Source organism: Lepidochelys kempii, chromosome 7 (assembly GCF_965140265.1).
Source record: "Lepidochelys kempii isolate rLepKem1 chromosome 7, rLepKem1.hap2, whole genome shotgun sequence".
Lineage (NCBI taxonomy): Eukaryota > Metazoa > Chordata > Testudines > Cheloniidae > Lepidochelys > Lepidochelys kempii.
In genome coordinates, this window is record NC_133262.1 from 79,173,859 (window position 1) to 79,193,048 (window position 19,190).

General features: G+C 39.9%; 1 protein-coding gene across 1 annotated transcript in view; it reads left to right on the forward strand.

The window, feature by feature from the left end:
* LOC140914785 (solute carrier family 22 member 15-like) overlaps window positions 1–19,190 on the forward strand; it is a 63,332-nt gene that overhangs the window by 11,800 nt on the left and 32,342 nt on the right. The window contains exons 3-6 of the mRNA XM_073353442.1: window positions 4,490–4,622; window positions 8,055–8,219; window positions 9,946–10,075; window positions 13,884–14,105. Of these exons, the coding sequence (XP_073209543.1) occupies window positions 4,490–4,622; window positions 8,055–8,219; window positions 9,946–10,075; window positions 13,884–14,105 (650 nt within the window). The remainder of the gene's footprint in view (window positions 1–4,489; window positions 4,623–8,054; window positions 8,220–9,945; window positions 10,076–13,883; window positions 14,106–19,190) is intronic.

The window sequence follows — 19,190 nt, forward strand, 5'->3', positions numbered from 1 at the left end:
TTTTAAGTGTATCAGGAACTTGAGACAGCAGCTGCAGCCAGCAAGCTCTCTCCATCCTGAGCCCTGTCATATCCCCACCCTGCTCTATATGGAGAAGGGGTAGGCGGGGGGCAGGAGCAGGGGGGAGGGGAACACCCTGACATTAGCCCCCCTCTCCCTTCTTCCCACCCCCAACCCCCCGCACAGGAAGCAGGAGGCACCTGGGAGCAGCTTCAAGGCAGAGGGTAGGAGCAGCACATGGCAGTGTGGGGAGGGACAGCTGAACTGCTGGCAATCGATAGCCTGCTGGGTGGCTGCCGCACAGGGAACTTAGGGGAGCGGGGAGCTGATAGGAGGGCTGCTGGTCCACCCTGGTTCCAAGCCCGCACCAAGTTCCTAGCTCCAACGGGCTGCTCTTCCTGTAAGCAGTGGACAAAGCAGGCAGCTGCCAAACAATGTTATAAGGGAGCATTGCACAACTTTAAATGAGCATGTTCCCTAATTGATTAGCAATGTAACAACGAAACAACGTTAACCGGGACGACTTTAAGGGAGGAGTTACTATATGTGCGAAAATGGCATCCTGGGGTTCCATGCTTATTTTCTCAGACTGCCAGATGTCATGCATCTCATATGATACTCATGCTTCCCCACACTCCCCTTCAATTTGCTCTAACTGTGACCTGAAGAGGCTACATCTAGGGATGGAGAGGATAGTTCACTTCCATACCTGTTTAGTTTGAGCTCTCTAGAGAGACTGACAACAACAATGTCACTTTGTGATAATTGTGGTAGTGGTTTTAGGTATGTGGACACCAGATCACTATGACCTGGGCTGAATATGCCAGCACACTTCATGTAGGCCTGTGGTTCTCAAACTTGGCCTGATACGGCAACATTTAACCCAGGGTCTCTCTTCCCATTTAGCAATATGGGAAGTACAAGGTGGTTGCAACCTCCCAGGAATTATGAAAACCCAGCCCTTCACCCCCACTCCAGGATTTCGGAATTCCCAGTTTGAGAGCCCATGTCGTCATCCATTCCTGGAAAGAAGTATTCAGAATAATCGAATGCTGATCTGCAAGGATAGAGCCAAATTAAAAGGTCTTCTCTGAGCTCAGACAAGAAATTAAAAACTTCAGAGTAAAAACCAACAAACTTCTTTGTGGAAGAGGAGTTGCTCATGTTGAATGCCCTTTTGTTCACATAATATAGATAAGAGGTTGTAAAGTTCATAACTACAACCTCTTCCAAGTACCAGTTTTCAGTTCTGTTGCCATCCTCTTTGCTGCCAAAAGCTTCCCCTTGAATTGATCGACGTGTTCCAATGGCTTGGTATGCTATCCTGGATGTAAAGCCAGTGTGTTTTCCTGTCATATCTCTGGCATCGTCAGTGTTGAATATCAAGTACAGTGATACCAGTTGGTCCCAACGAAAGCTTCAAAGATATTTTTCCTTTGTAGTGATCATCTCAGTGGACAGCAAAACAGGAAGTCCATGCTGCTCATAGTGGACAAATATTGAAAGTTTCTGTGTTGAGAACTACTGGCTTCTAAACATCTGTTTCCAAACATCAGCAGCCATGTCATTAATTTGTCATCTTGCTGACTGATATTGAAGAGGGCACAGTGCTTTGATTGGCCTGGCAGCACTTGATTCTCATATCTGAGACTAAGGGAACAAACAGTGGTTCCCTAGTTATGAGACTTTGAGACATTTGTTATTTGGGATGACACCAAGTATGATTCTCCAAGGGCTTTCATGTTTACAGCATTGCCATATAATGAAGGTCACCTGATTTTGTAAACTTTTGATTGAAGAATTATTTTGGAAAGTTGTATGTTTAGCCTTCAAATGGCGGTGTCCTCTCTTTCTAGTGGCTATGTGTATGCCCCTGAATCCTTTGTCAGATATTGCAGCCACCCTTTTGAAGCAGTGTAATAGCTGATAAGTATTCTGATGTGCATTTTGGTCAGAGGCTAGCAGAGAGGAAAGTCTGGCTGAAAGAGCCAATTCCATAGAAGAGGGAAGAAATGGAGGGTAGCCATGTCTGCCTTGCTGTTTGGCTCTATGGAACAGTGCAGGAGGCGTGCCCTATAATCCAAATATCTTCCCCTGAGTAAAAGCTGAGAATGCAGAGGCAACAGCCAGCAGGGCAGGGGGACCAAACCAAAATACTGAGCTCTGACTAAAACAAAACAATGAAATGCTGAATTCCATGGCATATTGGGAAAAAAGTCAAATTCTGTGGATACAGAATAGATAAAAGGGGCAGCTCATACCTTTCAGAGTTGCTCTTGCAGGCTGTCTGTAGATTCAGGCTGGTATCATTGTTTCAGTTTATGCTTGGTGCACATTTTCAAGGTTATCTCTGAAACTTCAAGGGCTAGAGACTATATATGTTGTGACGGAGTCAGACGAGAAGGATATACCAGAGAGTGATCCTATTGGGATCCAGGAAGTGCACGGGCTAAAGGATCCACTGCTAAAGGATCCTTCCCAGCCTAAGAGCGGGATCCACAGGACCTGGAAACCAAATGATTACGGGGGACAGCTAATGAAATAACAGGGACAGGAGTGCGGTCAAAGATATAAGAGAGTGGTCCTATTGGGATCCGGGAAGTGGGCTGGCAAAGCCCCATTAGGGTCCCTAGGCTGGAGCCTGGGGTAGAGAGTGGGCCCGGGTTCCCCCCCGCCCATACTCTACAGAGATCCCCTTGAGGGAGGAAGCAAGACTCGGTCCATTCAGAAGGCCGAACTGTGCGTACTGAGCTCTACGGAGCAACAAAGACTGTGGGGTATTTCCCCTTTCCGTCTCCCATACTGGCCTGTGATGAAAGTAACTCAATAGGCTGTGACTCTTGCCACTACCCTGTGAAAGAAAGGTCACATTGGGACCTTAGTGAGTTTCTGAGGCCCCTGGATCCGCCAGGAAGTGTGGGACCCACAGTTACAGGCTCGGAACTTTGTCACAATGTGTATATATATAAAATGCAAGGGAAAAATGAGGAGAAAGAGGGTAGATTACAAGCCCACTAAAACTTTTTTTGTGATCTTCCAGGGTGTCACCAGCTATTGGTTGAGAACTCCTGATATAGGCCACCTAATAGCTGTCAGTGGTTAGGACTTCTTTGATACAAAATGATTTTTGAACAAATAACCAAATTGTATATATTAAATGTCCAAATGTGAATTTACTCTATTGTCTGTCTGACTTCATAGGAGTAATCATGACCTATCAAGTATTTAGATGTTGGTTTTTCCTTTGTGTTTTTGTTTTTAAATGTATCTTTAAAATTAATATAATTGAAGTAAATTCACGAAAAAATGTAAGTTAGGAAGTCTAGTTCCTTCTTTAACACAATCTGTTGTGCCTACATGGTGTGCTAACAGGAAATCTCAAAAGTGGCTGATATTTTGTACAGCTTGTATATTGCAGAACCACCTCACCCAAAGATTCTCCTTTTGCAAAGCAAGGGGAAATAAATTCTGTTCTGCATTTACAAAATAGAGCAGGGGTAGGCAACCTATGGCACGCAGACGGCACACGAGCTCATTTTCAGTGACACTCTCACTGCCTGGGTCCCGGCCACCGGTCCGGGGGGCTCTGCATTTTAATTTAATTTTAAATGAAGCTTCTTAAACATTTTAAAAACCTTATTTATTTTACATACAACAATAGTTTAGTTATATATTACAGACTTATAGAAAGAGACCTTCTAAAAACGTTAAAATGGATTACTGGCACACGAAACCTTAAATTAGAGTGAATAAATGACGTCTCGGCACACCACTTCTGAAAGGTTGCCAACCCCTGAAATAGAGTAATATGGATTAATGGTTCTCAAACTTCTTCTCATAAGAGAACGATTCTCTTACACCACCTTCCTGTGCAATCCCTTGATCCCTTTCTGTTTGGTTTTCAGTGTTTTATTCTGCAGACTACCAGAAAAGGCTCCATGGACCTCTGGTGGTCTGAGTAACACTGTTCTGGGTAAGACAATAGTCAAGTAAAGCATATCTTTTATTGCTTTGTCCCTGATGAACATTTTTTTGCTATTTTTCCATTTTAAACTGTCAAAATGGCTTTAATAGCATATTATTATTGTAAGCCTGTGCTTCAGAAACAAGTCTGAAGATTTCCAGTTCATGCTATTAAAAAGTCAGTATCTCCTATTTCTAATAACTTTGACTGTGTTGCTGTTGATGGGCCAAAGTTGTTGTGATACATTTCTATTTTGCTTGAACATATAACATTGAAACTTAGCATGAGAAATATATTGTAATGAAACTTCTTGACAGAAGTATGTAAATTTAAAAAGTTGTTGGGCCATAATCTGCCATGGAGCTTTAAACAAAACTCAGTTGAACATAACACAAGGTCAGAATACAGAATAATGGCATGAGATATTTCATAGTTGTAAAAGTATTAAGTTTTCTTCAATATTTTCAGGAAGCCAATGAATTTATATTACTGTTTTTAAACTACAGATTCCTTTATTTTCAACAGTGGTACTTAATCAGACATGAAGCCTATAAAGTAAACCTGGCATCATCCTTGTATTTTTCTGGATTGCTTATTGGAAATATAATTTTTGGACCATTGTCTGATAAATTGGGCAGGAAACCAGTTTACATGTCAGGTAAGATAAAAGTAAAATAATTGTTTCTTATACGTTTTCAATTTGGACATAATATCTGAATCTGTAGGAAATGAGGGCCAGAATAAGAGCATTTAATATTTTTCCATTGGGAGTACACAGTATATGCATTTCATCGTGCTTTTCAGTTAGAAGTTTATTTCTTTGATGGGGACAAGAATATTTTTGAGGCAAGAGTATTTGGAAAGAAAGCTTGTTTTATTTTGTGTTGATTGTGGTGTTCCACCAGCTGTGGTTTAAAAAAAATCCATTTGAACTTGTGGTCTGTCTGTTTTGTTTTTTGAATCTATTTCCTAGTTCAAAGATTTTCAAATTGGCTATATTGTATAGCACAATATGTTAAACTTCCAGAGTTTTCTTCATGTTTGAGACCTCAGCATAGGATTTTGAATTTACTACTTCTTAGCTAGCTATAATGCAACCTGACTTACATTCTCCAGCCTTCCAGTAATTATTGTCTATTATAAGGAGAGTTGGTACTGTGGGTTTTCACAAATCATTGCTTATCCATAAGAAGATGAGAAAATATGTTGCAATTTCTGGTAGAATTTGCAACACATAGACCCATCAATTTCAGATGTGTAAAGCTAAGTCTTTCTCCAGCACATAATACAATATATTTTCTTCTTATTGTGTCATGAGTGTTCTTATTTTAAACTCTATAAGCTTGAAAGTTTTTCTCTTTCACCAACAGAAGCTGATCCAATGAAAGATATTACTTCATCCACCTTGTCCCTCTAGTGCTTTTAAAGTGATTTGAGCTCCTCAAGAGACACTGTTTCCAGTGTGTGAGAAATCCAGCCCTTCTATGATTTGAACATTTGGATCCCAAATCACTAATCCTACTACTTAAACTAAAGCAGATTGTCTAGATACAGGTTTCAGAGTAACAGCCGTGTTAGTCTGTATTCGCAAAAAGAAAAGGAGGACTTGTGGCACCTTAGAGACTAACCAATTTATTAGAGCATAAGCTTTCGTGAGCTACAGCTCACTTCCTCAGATGCACTTTTGTCTTTTGTCTAGATACAGTTAGCAGTACTGGGACTAATTCTCTGTAGCAGCTTTTCACGTCTCAGGGCAAGACGTCAAAATATATTAATGTGTAGTCTAAACAGCACAGTTTCATCCCATTGGAATTCATTTCTCAGGTTTTTTTTTTTTTTGAAAGTCAGTTTCAGTCACACTCCCTTGCAACTTCACAACTGAGGTAGCATTTTACCATCCCTATAATATTTCTCAATCAGTCCCATTGAAATCCTGGGCCTGCTTCTGCTTTTCTCAGAAAAGATTACTTCCTTTTCTAGGACCCCTTTGTGTAGCACAAAACCACCTGGCATCAGGGACTCTATTTGGATAAAGGATAGCATCCAAACCATTTTGAGTAATAAGGAAAGTCTATGTCCTGGCCTGATATTTTCAAGATTGATCACACACATACTACAGTGCTTCCATATGCTCTAAAGAAGCCTTATCAATAGTTTCTTTATCATGGTTCTTTTCTCCTGAGTTTTTTAATTCCATCTTGATTTTTTACAGTTCCTCCTTCTCCAGAAACTTAGTTATATCTCCTTAACTTGTGTATTACTACCGTAAAACCTTGTTGTGATGATTCTTGGAGTACCAGAGCTGAGAGTCACCTTATCTTCCTGCCTCCAGCAAGAGGGAGACTTGCTGTGCTTTAAATGGGTATCAGCTCCCTGACACCTCCAGTTTGTTATGCCAACCCTTACTTTGCCTAGCAGGTTAACAATAGGTGTAACTCAGTCCCTGAGCCCCTTCAAAGCATTCCCCAGAAGTGTCCAGCCCCTTATCCTCTGAACACTCACAGAAATACCAGGCCTGCTGTCCCCCAGGGGACAATGTACACACTAACTTGTTTGATTCAACTAAGCATCATCTCCTTGTATAATACCATAGCACTGAGATATATTTACAGTGAAAACAATGATAAGTTTATTATCAAAGATCAAGGTTTAAGAACGAGTGAGTAAGGATAACGGAACTAGAAGGGTTACATATAAAACAAAATCATAACATGATTCCTAGAGACTAAATTTAACTTAAACTTATTTAGATTGGAAGTTAGCCTATCTCACCCAACATGTCCTTTGCAGTGTTTTCAACCAAGCCTACTTGAGAACCCGTTTTCATGTGTGTAATCATACTGCTCGATTACTTCATAGGTGCAGGATAAAGTGGTGTCTTCCTTGCTTTCTCCAAGTTCATTGTTTGTACCCCAGAGTCATGATGACCCCCTTGTAGTTTATTCTATGGTGTGCTGCCTTTCCTATTGACTCTGTATGTAAACTGGGATTTCACTGTGTTGGCTTACGATGCTTAACTTACATTTTGACAGAGATATACACATCCAATCTGCTGTCTGGAAGAATACCTGTTTTCCTCTCTGGTAAACTTTAAAACATATTTTCAGTACATATCCACAGCTCCATTGATGTCATCCATATGTACATCTCTCAGTGATTATGCAGCTCAGGATGACATAAGCTTTTAGTAGAGACTTCACGTGACTCTCTTTGGAGAACTAGAATGTACATGCCAGGCTCGGGAGCTACCTGTAACCTCTGTGCACTACTTCTCTGTCCCTTTGCCAGCTGGCATTAAGAAGTTCTTGAGGCACAGTTGTATTTTCTTAAATTATAGTTGCTCTTTGCATTTTTAACCTTTTATGAAATAAAATAGTTGTGCCGATGGTTCCCTATGGACTCAATTTCCTGATTTCTAAATTGTTGTATGAAGCATCCCTTTAGCGCTAAAGTTCAGAACTGAAGATTGTAGGCCAATGGTTGTACTTAATTTTGAAGGAAGAAATTTAGTTGAGTAATCGTCATTTTCTGCAGATGGTAATTTTCTTAAACTGTTTTGTTAATTGATTTAGAGTATATTTTAGAACACTGAGGTTACGTGATTATTGTGCTATCGCTGAGTTGCTATCAACCAGTCACATTATCTCGTTACCAGTAGCTCCTGCTGGTAGGAGTGTTGGTGTGAGTTAATTGATTGGGACTTAATTTTCAGATTACAATTGATAACTCATGTCATGGTCATTTATTTTGTAGTTGTACGTCCAGTTGAAGGGTCTAGTGTTGAATGATAGTATTGCCTAAAGGTAAGTTTCCTCTTGTAAATATCCATTCTTGGTATTACAAACCTCAGGTGTGTGACTTGAAGATGAGGTAATAGATACTAACAATTTGGAGCCCCTTGGAGGCCTCGTGTTACCCGAGATGTTTGTAACCCCAAGTGTGTGAATCCCCAGAGATACTACCTTTAGAACACTAGTTACAGTAAATAATTCAGTCCTGTTTTTTCCTTCCTTCCTTCCTTCCCTCTTTTCTGAATTTACACTATTTGAGAAGACTGATAGACCAGATTTTTATACTCTGTTTTGTTCAGGTCTGTTCTTCGATGTCATTTTTGGATATGTCACAGCATTTGCTCCAAATTATGAAATTTTTGCAATGTCACGCTTCATTGTTGGGATTATGAATGGTGGAATGTCTCTAGTGTCTTTTGTCTTGACACAAGAATATGTAGGAAAGTCTTTCTGGGCATTAACAGGTAAGATTTAAGAATGATGCTAATATCTTACCCAAAACTTTCTTTTTTGTAAATTCTTGCAATTTTAGAAATAATTCTAAATGTATGAAGTTATTTTAGTACATATTAAGGACTATCATGAATCAAATAAATGCAATATTCCACCCAAAATACCAATGATTTCAGTGAAAATTTTGCTTGAATAAGGACTACAGGATTGGGACCAGTGTGATTAACAACAGTGTAGTGGTGATATTTCAAGATTAGCATAATGATTCCCAAAACAATCTGTGGACTATTTTGCATTACAAATTTTTTACCAGAAACCCCCTTTTCTCCCAACTTCCCAATTTCACCATCAGTGTTTTGAGAAAATATTTATGATGGCAAGAAGTCTTCCCCCAGTCCCCCCATCACCATTTTTTTAAAGTAGTTTATTTCTCCTGTCCCACAAAAATAAAGCTAGCACGTATCTGGGGCTTTTTTCGTATTCTGTACTGCATCAAATGTTTTAAAAATGTCTCTCTGCTCTAACAGTGCGAGTATTTAATGTACATTTAATTATAAAGGTTGAGATTCGGCTCTCCATCGCACTGTTGTAAATATAGAAAAACTCTAATTTTAGTGGATTTACATTGGAGTAACTGAGGGTAGAATTTGGCCCTAAATGTTTAACTGTGGTGCTGTGAACTTATTTTCCCCTTTTATTTCTTCAATCTTTACACACACTTTTTGTTTGTTTGTTTCTTTATATTTTCTTGCCTTTTGGGAATGAGGGAGAAGGTTTTTCTTTTGTTCTATCTTCCTGTTCTTTCAATTACTGATCTTCCCCCCCCCCCCTTCCGGTCCTTCCCATTTGTTTGTCTCTACTTTTCCGACTCATGTTGTCTCTGTCTGCCTCCTGTTTGTCTATCTCAGCTGTTCCCAGTCTTTTCCCCTGCAGGGCTGGCCCCTGATGGGCTGAAGAGATACTCCGCTCCTTGCCATTTCAGGTGCTTTGTTGTTTTAGTACCTCTCAGCTGTTGAGTAGGGAGTGCTGAAGAACAGATCAATGGCTGGCAGGGAGAGGGAGCTAATAATAATGCTCCTGATAGCAGTGCTAAAGAAGAGCTTCTAGCTGCCAGCAGTGGCCAAGGCTCCATCAACCACAGTTTGAGAACTTCCAGTTTAGTACTATATTTCACATAATTGACTGAAAAAGTTTGCTCTTAGGCTTTAGTGTTTGACATTGACTATATATTTTCCATAACACCTTTTATAGATATTTGTTCTTCAGAAAGGTTTGGTAAGTTTACCCTAGTATCACTCAAGTTCATGTTTTTTCTATACAACACAAACTACCCTTCTAGTTTTAGAGTTCTCTTCCAGTTTTGTCTGACTCACGACCACTCCAGATTGCCATCATGCATCCAGTTAAATCCGTTATAGTATTTCCCTTCACTTCCTCTCCCACCTCAGCTTCTCTATTCAGTTTTTACATTGAGCTTTGCTTTTATTGCCTCCCACAAAACAATTAAATATTAAAATTCTGTAAATACATATATATAATCCATATACTATCAGAATCAGTTAACTTATTCAAATGAACTCAAAGCAATATAATAACTGCACAAGAATGTTGCAAAGACTTTATGTACTGTAGGAAGAGTATATACTTAGTGTATTTCACTGCTTAGAAATTTGAGGCATCTGAGTGTGGGCTTTTGTCATTGTTTGATGTAGTAACTTTTTTTGTTTTTATTTTCAGGCTCGTTAACAAATTTAACATTTGCAGTCGGCATAGCAGTTTATGCCTTACTGGGTTACTACATACGAGAATGGCGCTTCCTCGCATTTGTATCAAATTCTCCAGGGGTTTTCTTCTTTCTTTGTAAGTAGTTCAAATTTGTTATGTGTATAAGAATATAATGTATAGCAGTTTAACAAAAATACCTTATTTTGTTGTTGAAAGATAGAGCAATGGAAGTACGGTTGATTTTTATATTCAAAGCAAGATAAGATTAGTGCATATATGAAATCAAAGGTGGAAGAGTTTTTTTGGCAGATGTTTTCACTAATAAAACAAAGGTTTTGAGATTTTACTTGACTTTGAAGAAAAGATGCCAAAGGAAGCCTACCCTCCCTGTCTTTATCATGTAGGTAAACCTCATTGACACTGAAGCATTAGAAGCCAGAAGCTTTGCCTTAATGTTGTTAAATATATCTCCATTTGGTTAGTGCTGGTACACAGAAATCTTTTAACCTCTTCCTTCTGACTTGTGTAATAAGTGAAGTACTAGTGACTCATCAGGAGCTGGGGTAAAAACGGAGGAATAAGAGGACAGGAGCAGCATAGGGTAGGGACAGCGGAACCCATAAGAGGAGATTTCTCCTGCTGATAATAGCTCATCTTAATTAATTAGCCTCCTACTCCACCTTTTCATGTTCTCTGTATGTTTATCTATCTATCTATCTATCTATCTACTTCCTGTATGTTCCATTCTATGCATCCGATGAAGTGGACTGTAGCCCACAAAGCTTACGCTCAAATAAATTTGTTAGTCTTTAAGATGCCACAAGTACTCCTGTTCTTTTTGCGGATACAGACTAACACGGCTGCTACTCTGAAACCTGTCATAAGAGGAGATGGTTTGCCAGCATGCTGTTAAAGTTGTGGTGGACAAAGACCCATGAAGCAAGCAGTTGTGTGATAACTGTCCAAGAAAATGCAGTGGCAAATCTGCAGAGGGAAGATGAGGGCTGCCAGAGGGTATGAGCTGTGAGCTAGCCAAGAGAGTGGTCTCTGTTATCAAATAATTTTAGCATTCACTGAGTTCTGCATGTATCGTTAAAGGGACAGGGAGAATTTGCTTGTTTTGAGTGTCCCTGGCTCTGAAAGTACCACATGTGGTTGCTGTTTATACAATAGATGGGTGATACTAAATTGATTCTCTTAATACACATTATTTATAGAGTGAATTTTAGATACATGAATATTTAAAGAGTCAAATAAATTTTTGTCTGACTTGTGCTTTTGCAGGACACGCTTTAGAAGTATTATGTGAAAAGAAATCATGCATCATATACATATTATCAGAAAACTGTAGTTAAAGCTCCTAGCATAATATAGTATCGTCATAGAAATACAAAAGTATGCACACTAAATAAATATCAAAAACAATGTTTCACCTTCATGATATTGGCTCCACATAGGCCTGCCTTTGAAATTACTTGTCATGCAAAGATCCTACAGTGTACAAAAATCCTCCCCCCCACCCCCCAAAAAGCAGATTTGGGAGAGCTGAGGGGACGCCTCATCTAACATTATTTGCTTCTCTAGCATGTTATATTTATGATAGAAATGGAGCTATCTCTTTGACATAGAATTTGTTTTCTGAGATACTTAATTGTAGGGCCCAAGATTAATTTGATGAAAAGGAGAGGCCCATATAAAAAAATTTAATTTCCTTCAGAAATTGAATTGCATGTTGTCTTATCAAACCTATTTTTCGTTTTTGAATATTATTTCCAAGAGCCCACTCACCACATAATTAATAAAATTAATTGCATTTTAATTAAAGAGCATCAGAGACTTTGAAATGAGAAAAGTTTAACTTTGGTTTCAAGGAATCTGACAAAGTAACTTATACACCGAAATACAACATGGAACAAAACCAAGTTAAATTAAAATGTTTTTATATTTTCTAGTTTGTTTTTTATGACTTTTACTGGAACAACATTGTACAAAAACAATAGCAAAATGTCCAAATTGAAATGTAAAAGGGGGAGGAATCATGGGATAAAGCTTTTTGAAGAGAACCCACTCCTTTCATTTTGATAGGCAATTTAAAGTTTTTCTTCTTGATGACCATTTTAATCCAATAACATTTTGGGAAAATAATGAGGGGATGATAGGATTTGCACTTTGCACTGTTACATTTCAGAAGTTAGAAGTATAAATTCTGATAAATACTTCCAGGCAGACATTATATATTCGTTCCTGTTTAAAACAACAAATAAAAGGTGAGAAATTTTTGTCTCGCAATGTAGACTAGCAAGATATTCTTCTAAAAACTGGAGAAATCAAGTGGTAAGAAATCAACAAATACTGTCTGTAAACTGTAAACTATTGTACTATTGCAAAAAAAATTAGACTTATTGAGTATCAGATTTAATTGATCTGCTATTTTAAAACTATTTGTTAGAACTGTTTTCCCAGTGAAGAAAATAAGATCCTTAAATCTGCATGCAATGCTACCTAGAATTCTTCTGTAAAACTCATGTTCTCAGACACAGTATAGCATCTAGAGCAAAAGTGAAAGATAAATTACTTAGGCTATGTCTACACTGCACTTTCGTTGGTAAAACTTTTGTCACTCAGAGGTACAATAGGAAAACCCTTTTCCTTTTTTTATTTAAAAAAAAAATGGGGGTGGGGGTGACTTCTGGTTCACTTGCACATATCAGGTCCCCATCTACAACATGAGCTAGGCCGCAATAATAAATATTTCTCCACATATTTAAATTGGATAGATACTGTTAAGACAAGTAGCAATTCAGTATTATACTGGCACTAAAATAATATCAAAGCCTAGTTTATTAATGTTGCTTTTGTCATATTGACTAAATCAGTTCAGCTTTGGTCTGTCTCTTCTAGAAATACTAGCTTATGGTGTCTTTAAGTGAATTTTCTGTTGTAGAAGTTGATTCCTCACTTGCCAAACATTATCTAGGAGGCTTGTTATCATTTAAATCAGCAATTAAATAAATATTAAATATTAAAATACAAAATAAATAAGTAAATATTAAGTTATACTGTGTATGCATGTGTCTTGTATGCTTTTGTCTTGTGGCAAATGTGTTTGTTTTTGTAAGTCTTCAGTATGCCAGGAAAAAAAATTAGTCTGGATTTCTTTATTACCTTTAGATATATTGACTTTGAAGAGCAGAGAATTTTTGAAACATTATTTTATTTGCTAGGCTAGCAAATGTGAAAAAGATCATGTTGATTATAATCAAATGCAGCAAGGCCTAATTTGTCTGCTCTAGCTTTTTGTTTGTTTGTGTGAATTAGTGAAATGTTTTAACAATTCAGTATTACTATTTTTCATTATGATTTTTACTGTTTTGGAGTTGGCTTTAAACATTTTGATATTACTGTGGAACTAAAGTTCCAAATTTTTCTGAGACTGGAGTTTAATTGGTACTGAGGTATAGCGTCAAGGTAATTACCAAGTGAGGGTATTTTCCTTGGGTATGAGTATGTGGGTATTCTGTTAGGGGGTGAAGAGTTAAGACATTCTTTAACATAAAGGACAAAATTCTGCCTTGGGCAGCACAGTGAATGGGAATTGAGAAGGTTTCTGATGTGCTCTTTTATTTTGTTCCCTTGTGCGTCATTTCAGCACAGGTCAAGATTTGGCTTTAAATTACATTTTAAAAATACTTAGACATCATAGCATTTTGCCTACAATATTTTATGTGGTTTTAGAAAAAAGAATTTGGGTACCTGATACAAACTGACTGAGAAAATATCTGGGTTTTAACTTGCTTGTACTATAAGTTAGATCTCAAATGTTTAGACTTAATATACAGTTGCTTTACAAAGTGCTTTACAAACACTTGAGGTGTTTTGCAGAAAAAGAAGATTGATACGGTACTTTGTTGGTAGGACTGAACTTTCACTATTGTATCTTGCCTTGGTAGTATGCTTCCAGAATCACCGAGATGGCTGTATTCCCAGGGGAATACTGCAGAAGCAGAGGATGTGCTTCAATACCTGGCCTGTGGTAATGGAAAAGAAAGGTTGACTATAAAATTGAAACTATGTGCAGGAACAATGAAAAAGAATGACTCAGCATCTGGTGTCCTAAACCTAGTAAAACACCCAGTCCTTCGGTGGCGAACTATCATCTTGATGTATATCTGGTAAGTAGTAAAAAGGAGTGGGGCTGAGATGGCATGAATTAGTCAAAGGTGAGAAACTGATTAAGATTTTCAATTTCTTCCCTTCATTTAATAATAGCATTCTCAGACTAAAATTCTGAGTTTTTCTGTTAGTAATTCTAGGCGTTGGTTTTCTGAAACATTGTACTGGTATTGCATTGTAATACCTTTGATCAAGTTGTATTATCTGGAAACTGTTCCAAAGACTAATAGGACATTAGCTGGAGACAACAAAACATTAAAAAAAAATTAAATGCTAATGCAGAAATTAATAATTGTTTCCATCTTACATTCTGACTGAATATATACTAAACATATGAATTGTCAAAATGTAGGTGTAAAAATGAAACGCTGAGCTCAAAATAGACCCGTGTAGATGTAAGCGGGGGCAAAGTGTGGGCACGACATCTAGTCATGAGCTTTCACATGTTGCCTGATCTATTAATTAATTATTGATTAGATTATTGATTAGTTTGTCCAATTAGCATTCTAATATGTTAGAATTGTCAGAATTACTGCCTGTGGGGCACTAAAGTGACAACACTACTTAGGGAAGACCTGTAACTGTGAAAGTTTTATTATTACAATGATTAGTCCAATAAGTAAAACAATCCAAACAAGTAAAGTTATGTAATAGAACACTGTCAGTGCGACTGGCACCATTACAGGTATATAGTCACTCTATCCTTGGGGAGAGCTCTAAAAGCTGAGACAGATCCAGTCTCCATATTATCCAGTGCAGATAATATGACTCCTCAAAGAGCTACCTCTCACACACCTTTGGCCAAACAACAATTTTGAAGGTGTGGTCAAGGCCCCAAGAAGCCTGCTCCAGTCACAACAACCATCTCCAACAGCCTGCCAGTTTGGTGACCATATAGCCCTTTTCTTTCCATCATGGCTGCTGAATATCTCAGGCAAATGGGTTCTAGAGATCATCAAGGAAGGATACTCCATCCCATTCCTATCTAGCCCACCCAGCCGCCCTCCCTCCCTCCCCTTCTCTTTTCAGGGACCATTCTTACAAACGCATTCCATGAGGAGAAATAAACCACCTTCTGGAACAGGGAGCCATACAGCTGGTCCCATCCCAGCACAGAGGGAAGGGTTTTTACTCCCATTATTTTCTGATCCAACGGGTAGAGACTGATCCTAGATCTTTGAGACCTATACAGGTTCGACAAACTGCAATGCTTCAAGATGGTTACTCTCTCCACCATTATCCGAGCACTGGAACAGGGGGACTGGTTCTCAGCCCTTCACCTCCAAGACATGTATTTTCACATCACAATGCACCCTGCCCACAGATGGTTCCTCTGATTCATCATGAGGACTGATCACTATCTGTACAAAGTACTGCCCTTCAGACTCTGTACAGCCCCTCATTCTCCAAAGTCCTTGTGGTAGTGGCTGCCTACCTACGCAAAGAGGGAGTCGTAATATTTCCATATTTCGACTGTCTCTTCAAGGCCTCATCCGAAACTGATGCCCTTCACGCTAGCTGAATGACAATGGACCTTTTCTTGAGCCCTGGCCTTCACATAAACTTGGAGAAATCTATGCTAAAATCAGTGCAACAACTGGAGTTTATCAGGGCACAATTGTATGCCATATAACCCAGAGCCTTCCTCCCAGCTCACCGATTTTTCGCTATAGTCAATCTTGTATCCATGGTGAGAACCTATCCCCAGATCTCAGCCAGGACATGTCAGCTACTTAGCCATATGGCAGCTGCCACATTTGTAGTAAAGTATACACAGTTACACATGTGCTATTTTTAGGTGTGGCTACGTACAGTCTATGTTACTCACAGACACAGCCTTCACAAACTTCTATCCATGCCTATGACGGTCAAAGACTCTCTACTCTGGTGGACGCAGCCCAGAAACATCCGTGTTGGGGTTCCTTTCCTTCAACCAGCACCGTCCATGATACTAACAACCGATGCCGCCTTAATCTGTTGGAGAGCACACCTTCACACTCATACAGTGCAGGGCAGATGGTCCTTAACTGAATTCACTCTACACATCAACCTCCTAGAGTTACAAGCAGTCCGCAGTGCCTGTCTACATTTTCTCCCACTGATCACACATTGCACTATCAGAGTCATGACAGACAATAGTGCCTGCATGTTCTACATCAACAGGCAAGGTAGAGCGAGGTCCCATTTGCTATGCTTGGAGGCACTGAAATTATAGAATTGGTGTATCCAGCACGGCATCACAATCTCAGCTGCATACTTCCCTGGACACGAGAACGCCACTGCGGACTCACTGAGCAGGAGATTCTTCCATGATCAAGATGGGAACTAGATACGCGAGCCCTTCAGCACATCTTCAACTGCTGGGAATTCCTCCTTAATTGGGAAGTGTGGTGACTCTGTCTTTCCTCCCTTCTGCCTTCTGTTCAGAGTACTCCACAAGATCCAAGGGGACAGAGCCCAAGTCCTCCTTATTCCTCTTAATAGCCAAAAAATCAACAGATGGGGCCATTTCTAAGCAGCGCCTTTCCAAGTGGATCTTGCAGTGTATACTTCTGTCCTACCAACTACACAATCAACACTCTTCTGGAGCTAGAGCATATTTCACCCACTCTCTCTCCATCTTGATTGCCTTTCTCAACAATGTTCCGATTGCTGACATTTGCAAAGTGGCCACATGGGCATTAGTGGACACTTTTAGCCTTCACTACGCCATTACTCAGGACGCGGCATCAAATACTCTGCTAGGACACACTGTCCTATCACCTGCATTAAATGCCACTCCAAAGCCCCAGCCTTCCATTAGGGGCACTGCTATATAGTCGCTTACAGTTGAGCACCCATAGGGACATCACTCAATGAAGAAAAGGTTACTCACCATGTGCAGTAATACAGGGAGAAAGACACCTCCTTTAGGGAGGAGGGATAGCTCAGTGATTTGAGCATTGGCCTGCTAAACCCAGGATTGAGAGTTCAATCCTTGAGGGGGCCATTTAGGGAGCTGGGGCAAAAATTGGGGATTGGTCCTGCTTTGAGCAGGGAGTTGGACTAGATGACCTCCTGAGGTCCCTTCCAACCTTGATATTATTCTATGATTTCTATGACACACACAGCCTGGACAAGCGTGGTTTGTGACCTTGAGAGAAGTAGCGTTTCTGGGTTTGGTGCTGGCAAAAGAATTGCTAATCCTAACCCTCACGCCTATCTCCTGTTTTTGGGTTCCTCCTGTGTTCATGGCAAAGAGGACTTTGTACATTCTTTGTAAATAAACAAGATTGCATCTGTGATGCTGAATGACTGAATAGGGCCATTTATGCCATTGATATTGCCGTTGTTATACAATTGCAACAAAGCTTGTCCAAAGTATGTCATGTGAGGTGTCAGTGGAAAAGTTATGATTTGTAAGTGTGATTATCCTATTTATATTAATGTATCATTTTTTTAAATCTGAAGTCATAAATATTGGCTATGTGCTGGCATCATACATATGTGCTGTATTCCTGGGTAACACCAACCAGATGAGATTTACATCAAGACCAAACAGCTATGTATTGATGACTCATCAATGACACTTAGCTCTCACAATGGGCCATAGAAGAAACTCATTCTGCCCAGATAGCTCTTCCTGTGGATGCCCTAGCCTCCAAGGGGCCAATGGCTATCCCCTGTGAGTCATCAAGCGGTGTAAGGACATGTGATATGCTCTTGTGACCCTGGACTCCATCTTGTGTCAGTAACTTTCCACAAACTGGGGTGTGAGCTTTGTTTGAGACAGTAGATTTCCAGGCACATGGCAGAGGATATGAAATACCCCGAGATCTCCATTTTGTTTCTTTCCTGCTCTGATTCTCTAGACTGTGGATTTGCAACAAAAACTTTTGGAAGTTGTGGTAGGAAGAGAGCCTAAGACATAAGCCCTTGTATCAAAGGCCTGGTATGAGGCCTGGGTTGAAGTAGTGGTCAAAGCTTTGCTGCTATAAAGCAAAGTCAGGTTGTGAGCAAGAGACAGGCCTTGCTCACAGCATCTGGTAAGAACAGGGTTGATATTTCAGAAACACACATTACTAAGAAGTGCTAGGTACAGAACACACACGCAAACGGATTCCAGAAAGGTGGTACCAGAACACCTCGATACCAACATTCCCCAAAGATAATAGGAACACGCTGACCCATCTTAAAGATAAGGTCAGGATGACAGCATAATGGATAGAGATGTTTTGATTGAAACAACATGTACAAGGTAATGAGGGTCACCTAAATACATCAGAGGATGACACCTAACCACATCAGAGGGGCAATACGTAACTTATTTGTATCGGTGTATAAAGAGGTATCTCAGAGGGAGTGTCTTTGGCTGGCCTAGGGGATAATGGGAAGTCCTGCTGTTAACTGAGCTAGTCCATTGCAACAGGCAATCCCGTGTTAGTGTACCTGTAACCATGGGCGGCATGTGAACTGCCAGCTGGGGGAGCCTAGCCTCCAGCCCCACCCCCTGCCGGAGCCCCGGAGCACCAGGAGGGCAGTCTGAGCTGCCTGAGCCGGGGCCACCGCACAGGGGGAACTGGGGGCAGAGCATGGGCAGGCCAATGCCTGGCTGTTTGGGGAGGCCCAGCCTCCTACAGCCTATGATATCTGCCACCATGCCCGTAACCATTGAGTCAGGACATTAGAACTGTGCTTCATTAACAATAAACCTGACCATCTTCCTTCACTATGAACGGGTCTATGCTTATTGAGCAGTTCAGTCAAGTCTGCTGTGCCAACTATCTGCGCAGAACTGGAATAGAGAGAACACACACACAGCCAAACACTGAACAATAGAAGTTACCAGAGAGACTTTACAAGCCAGCAGTTTATTCCAGTAGTTTACTTTTGTTACTGGTTTGGTATAATCGAATGAAAGAATGACCACCAGTTTGGAGAGAGTCTGCCCTATTTCTCAGCAGTTAGTCCTGAATCTGGCATTCTCAGCTGTGACCCACTGAGGCACAGTGACAGCATCAAAGAAAATACCTGATTTCAATATCAACTTCTAACTGGGACAACCTGCAACACCCTGAATTTGGCAAACTGCTTGTGTCAAAAGA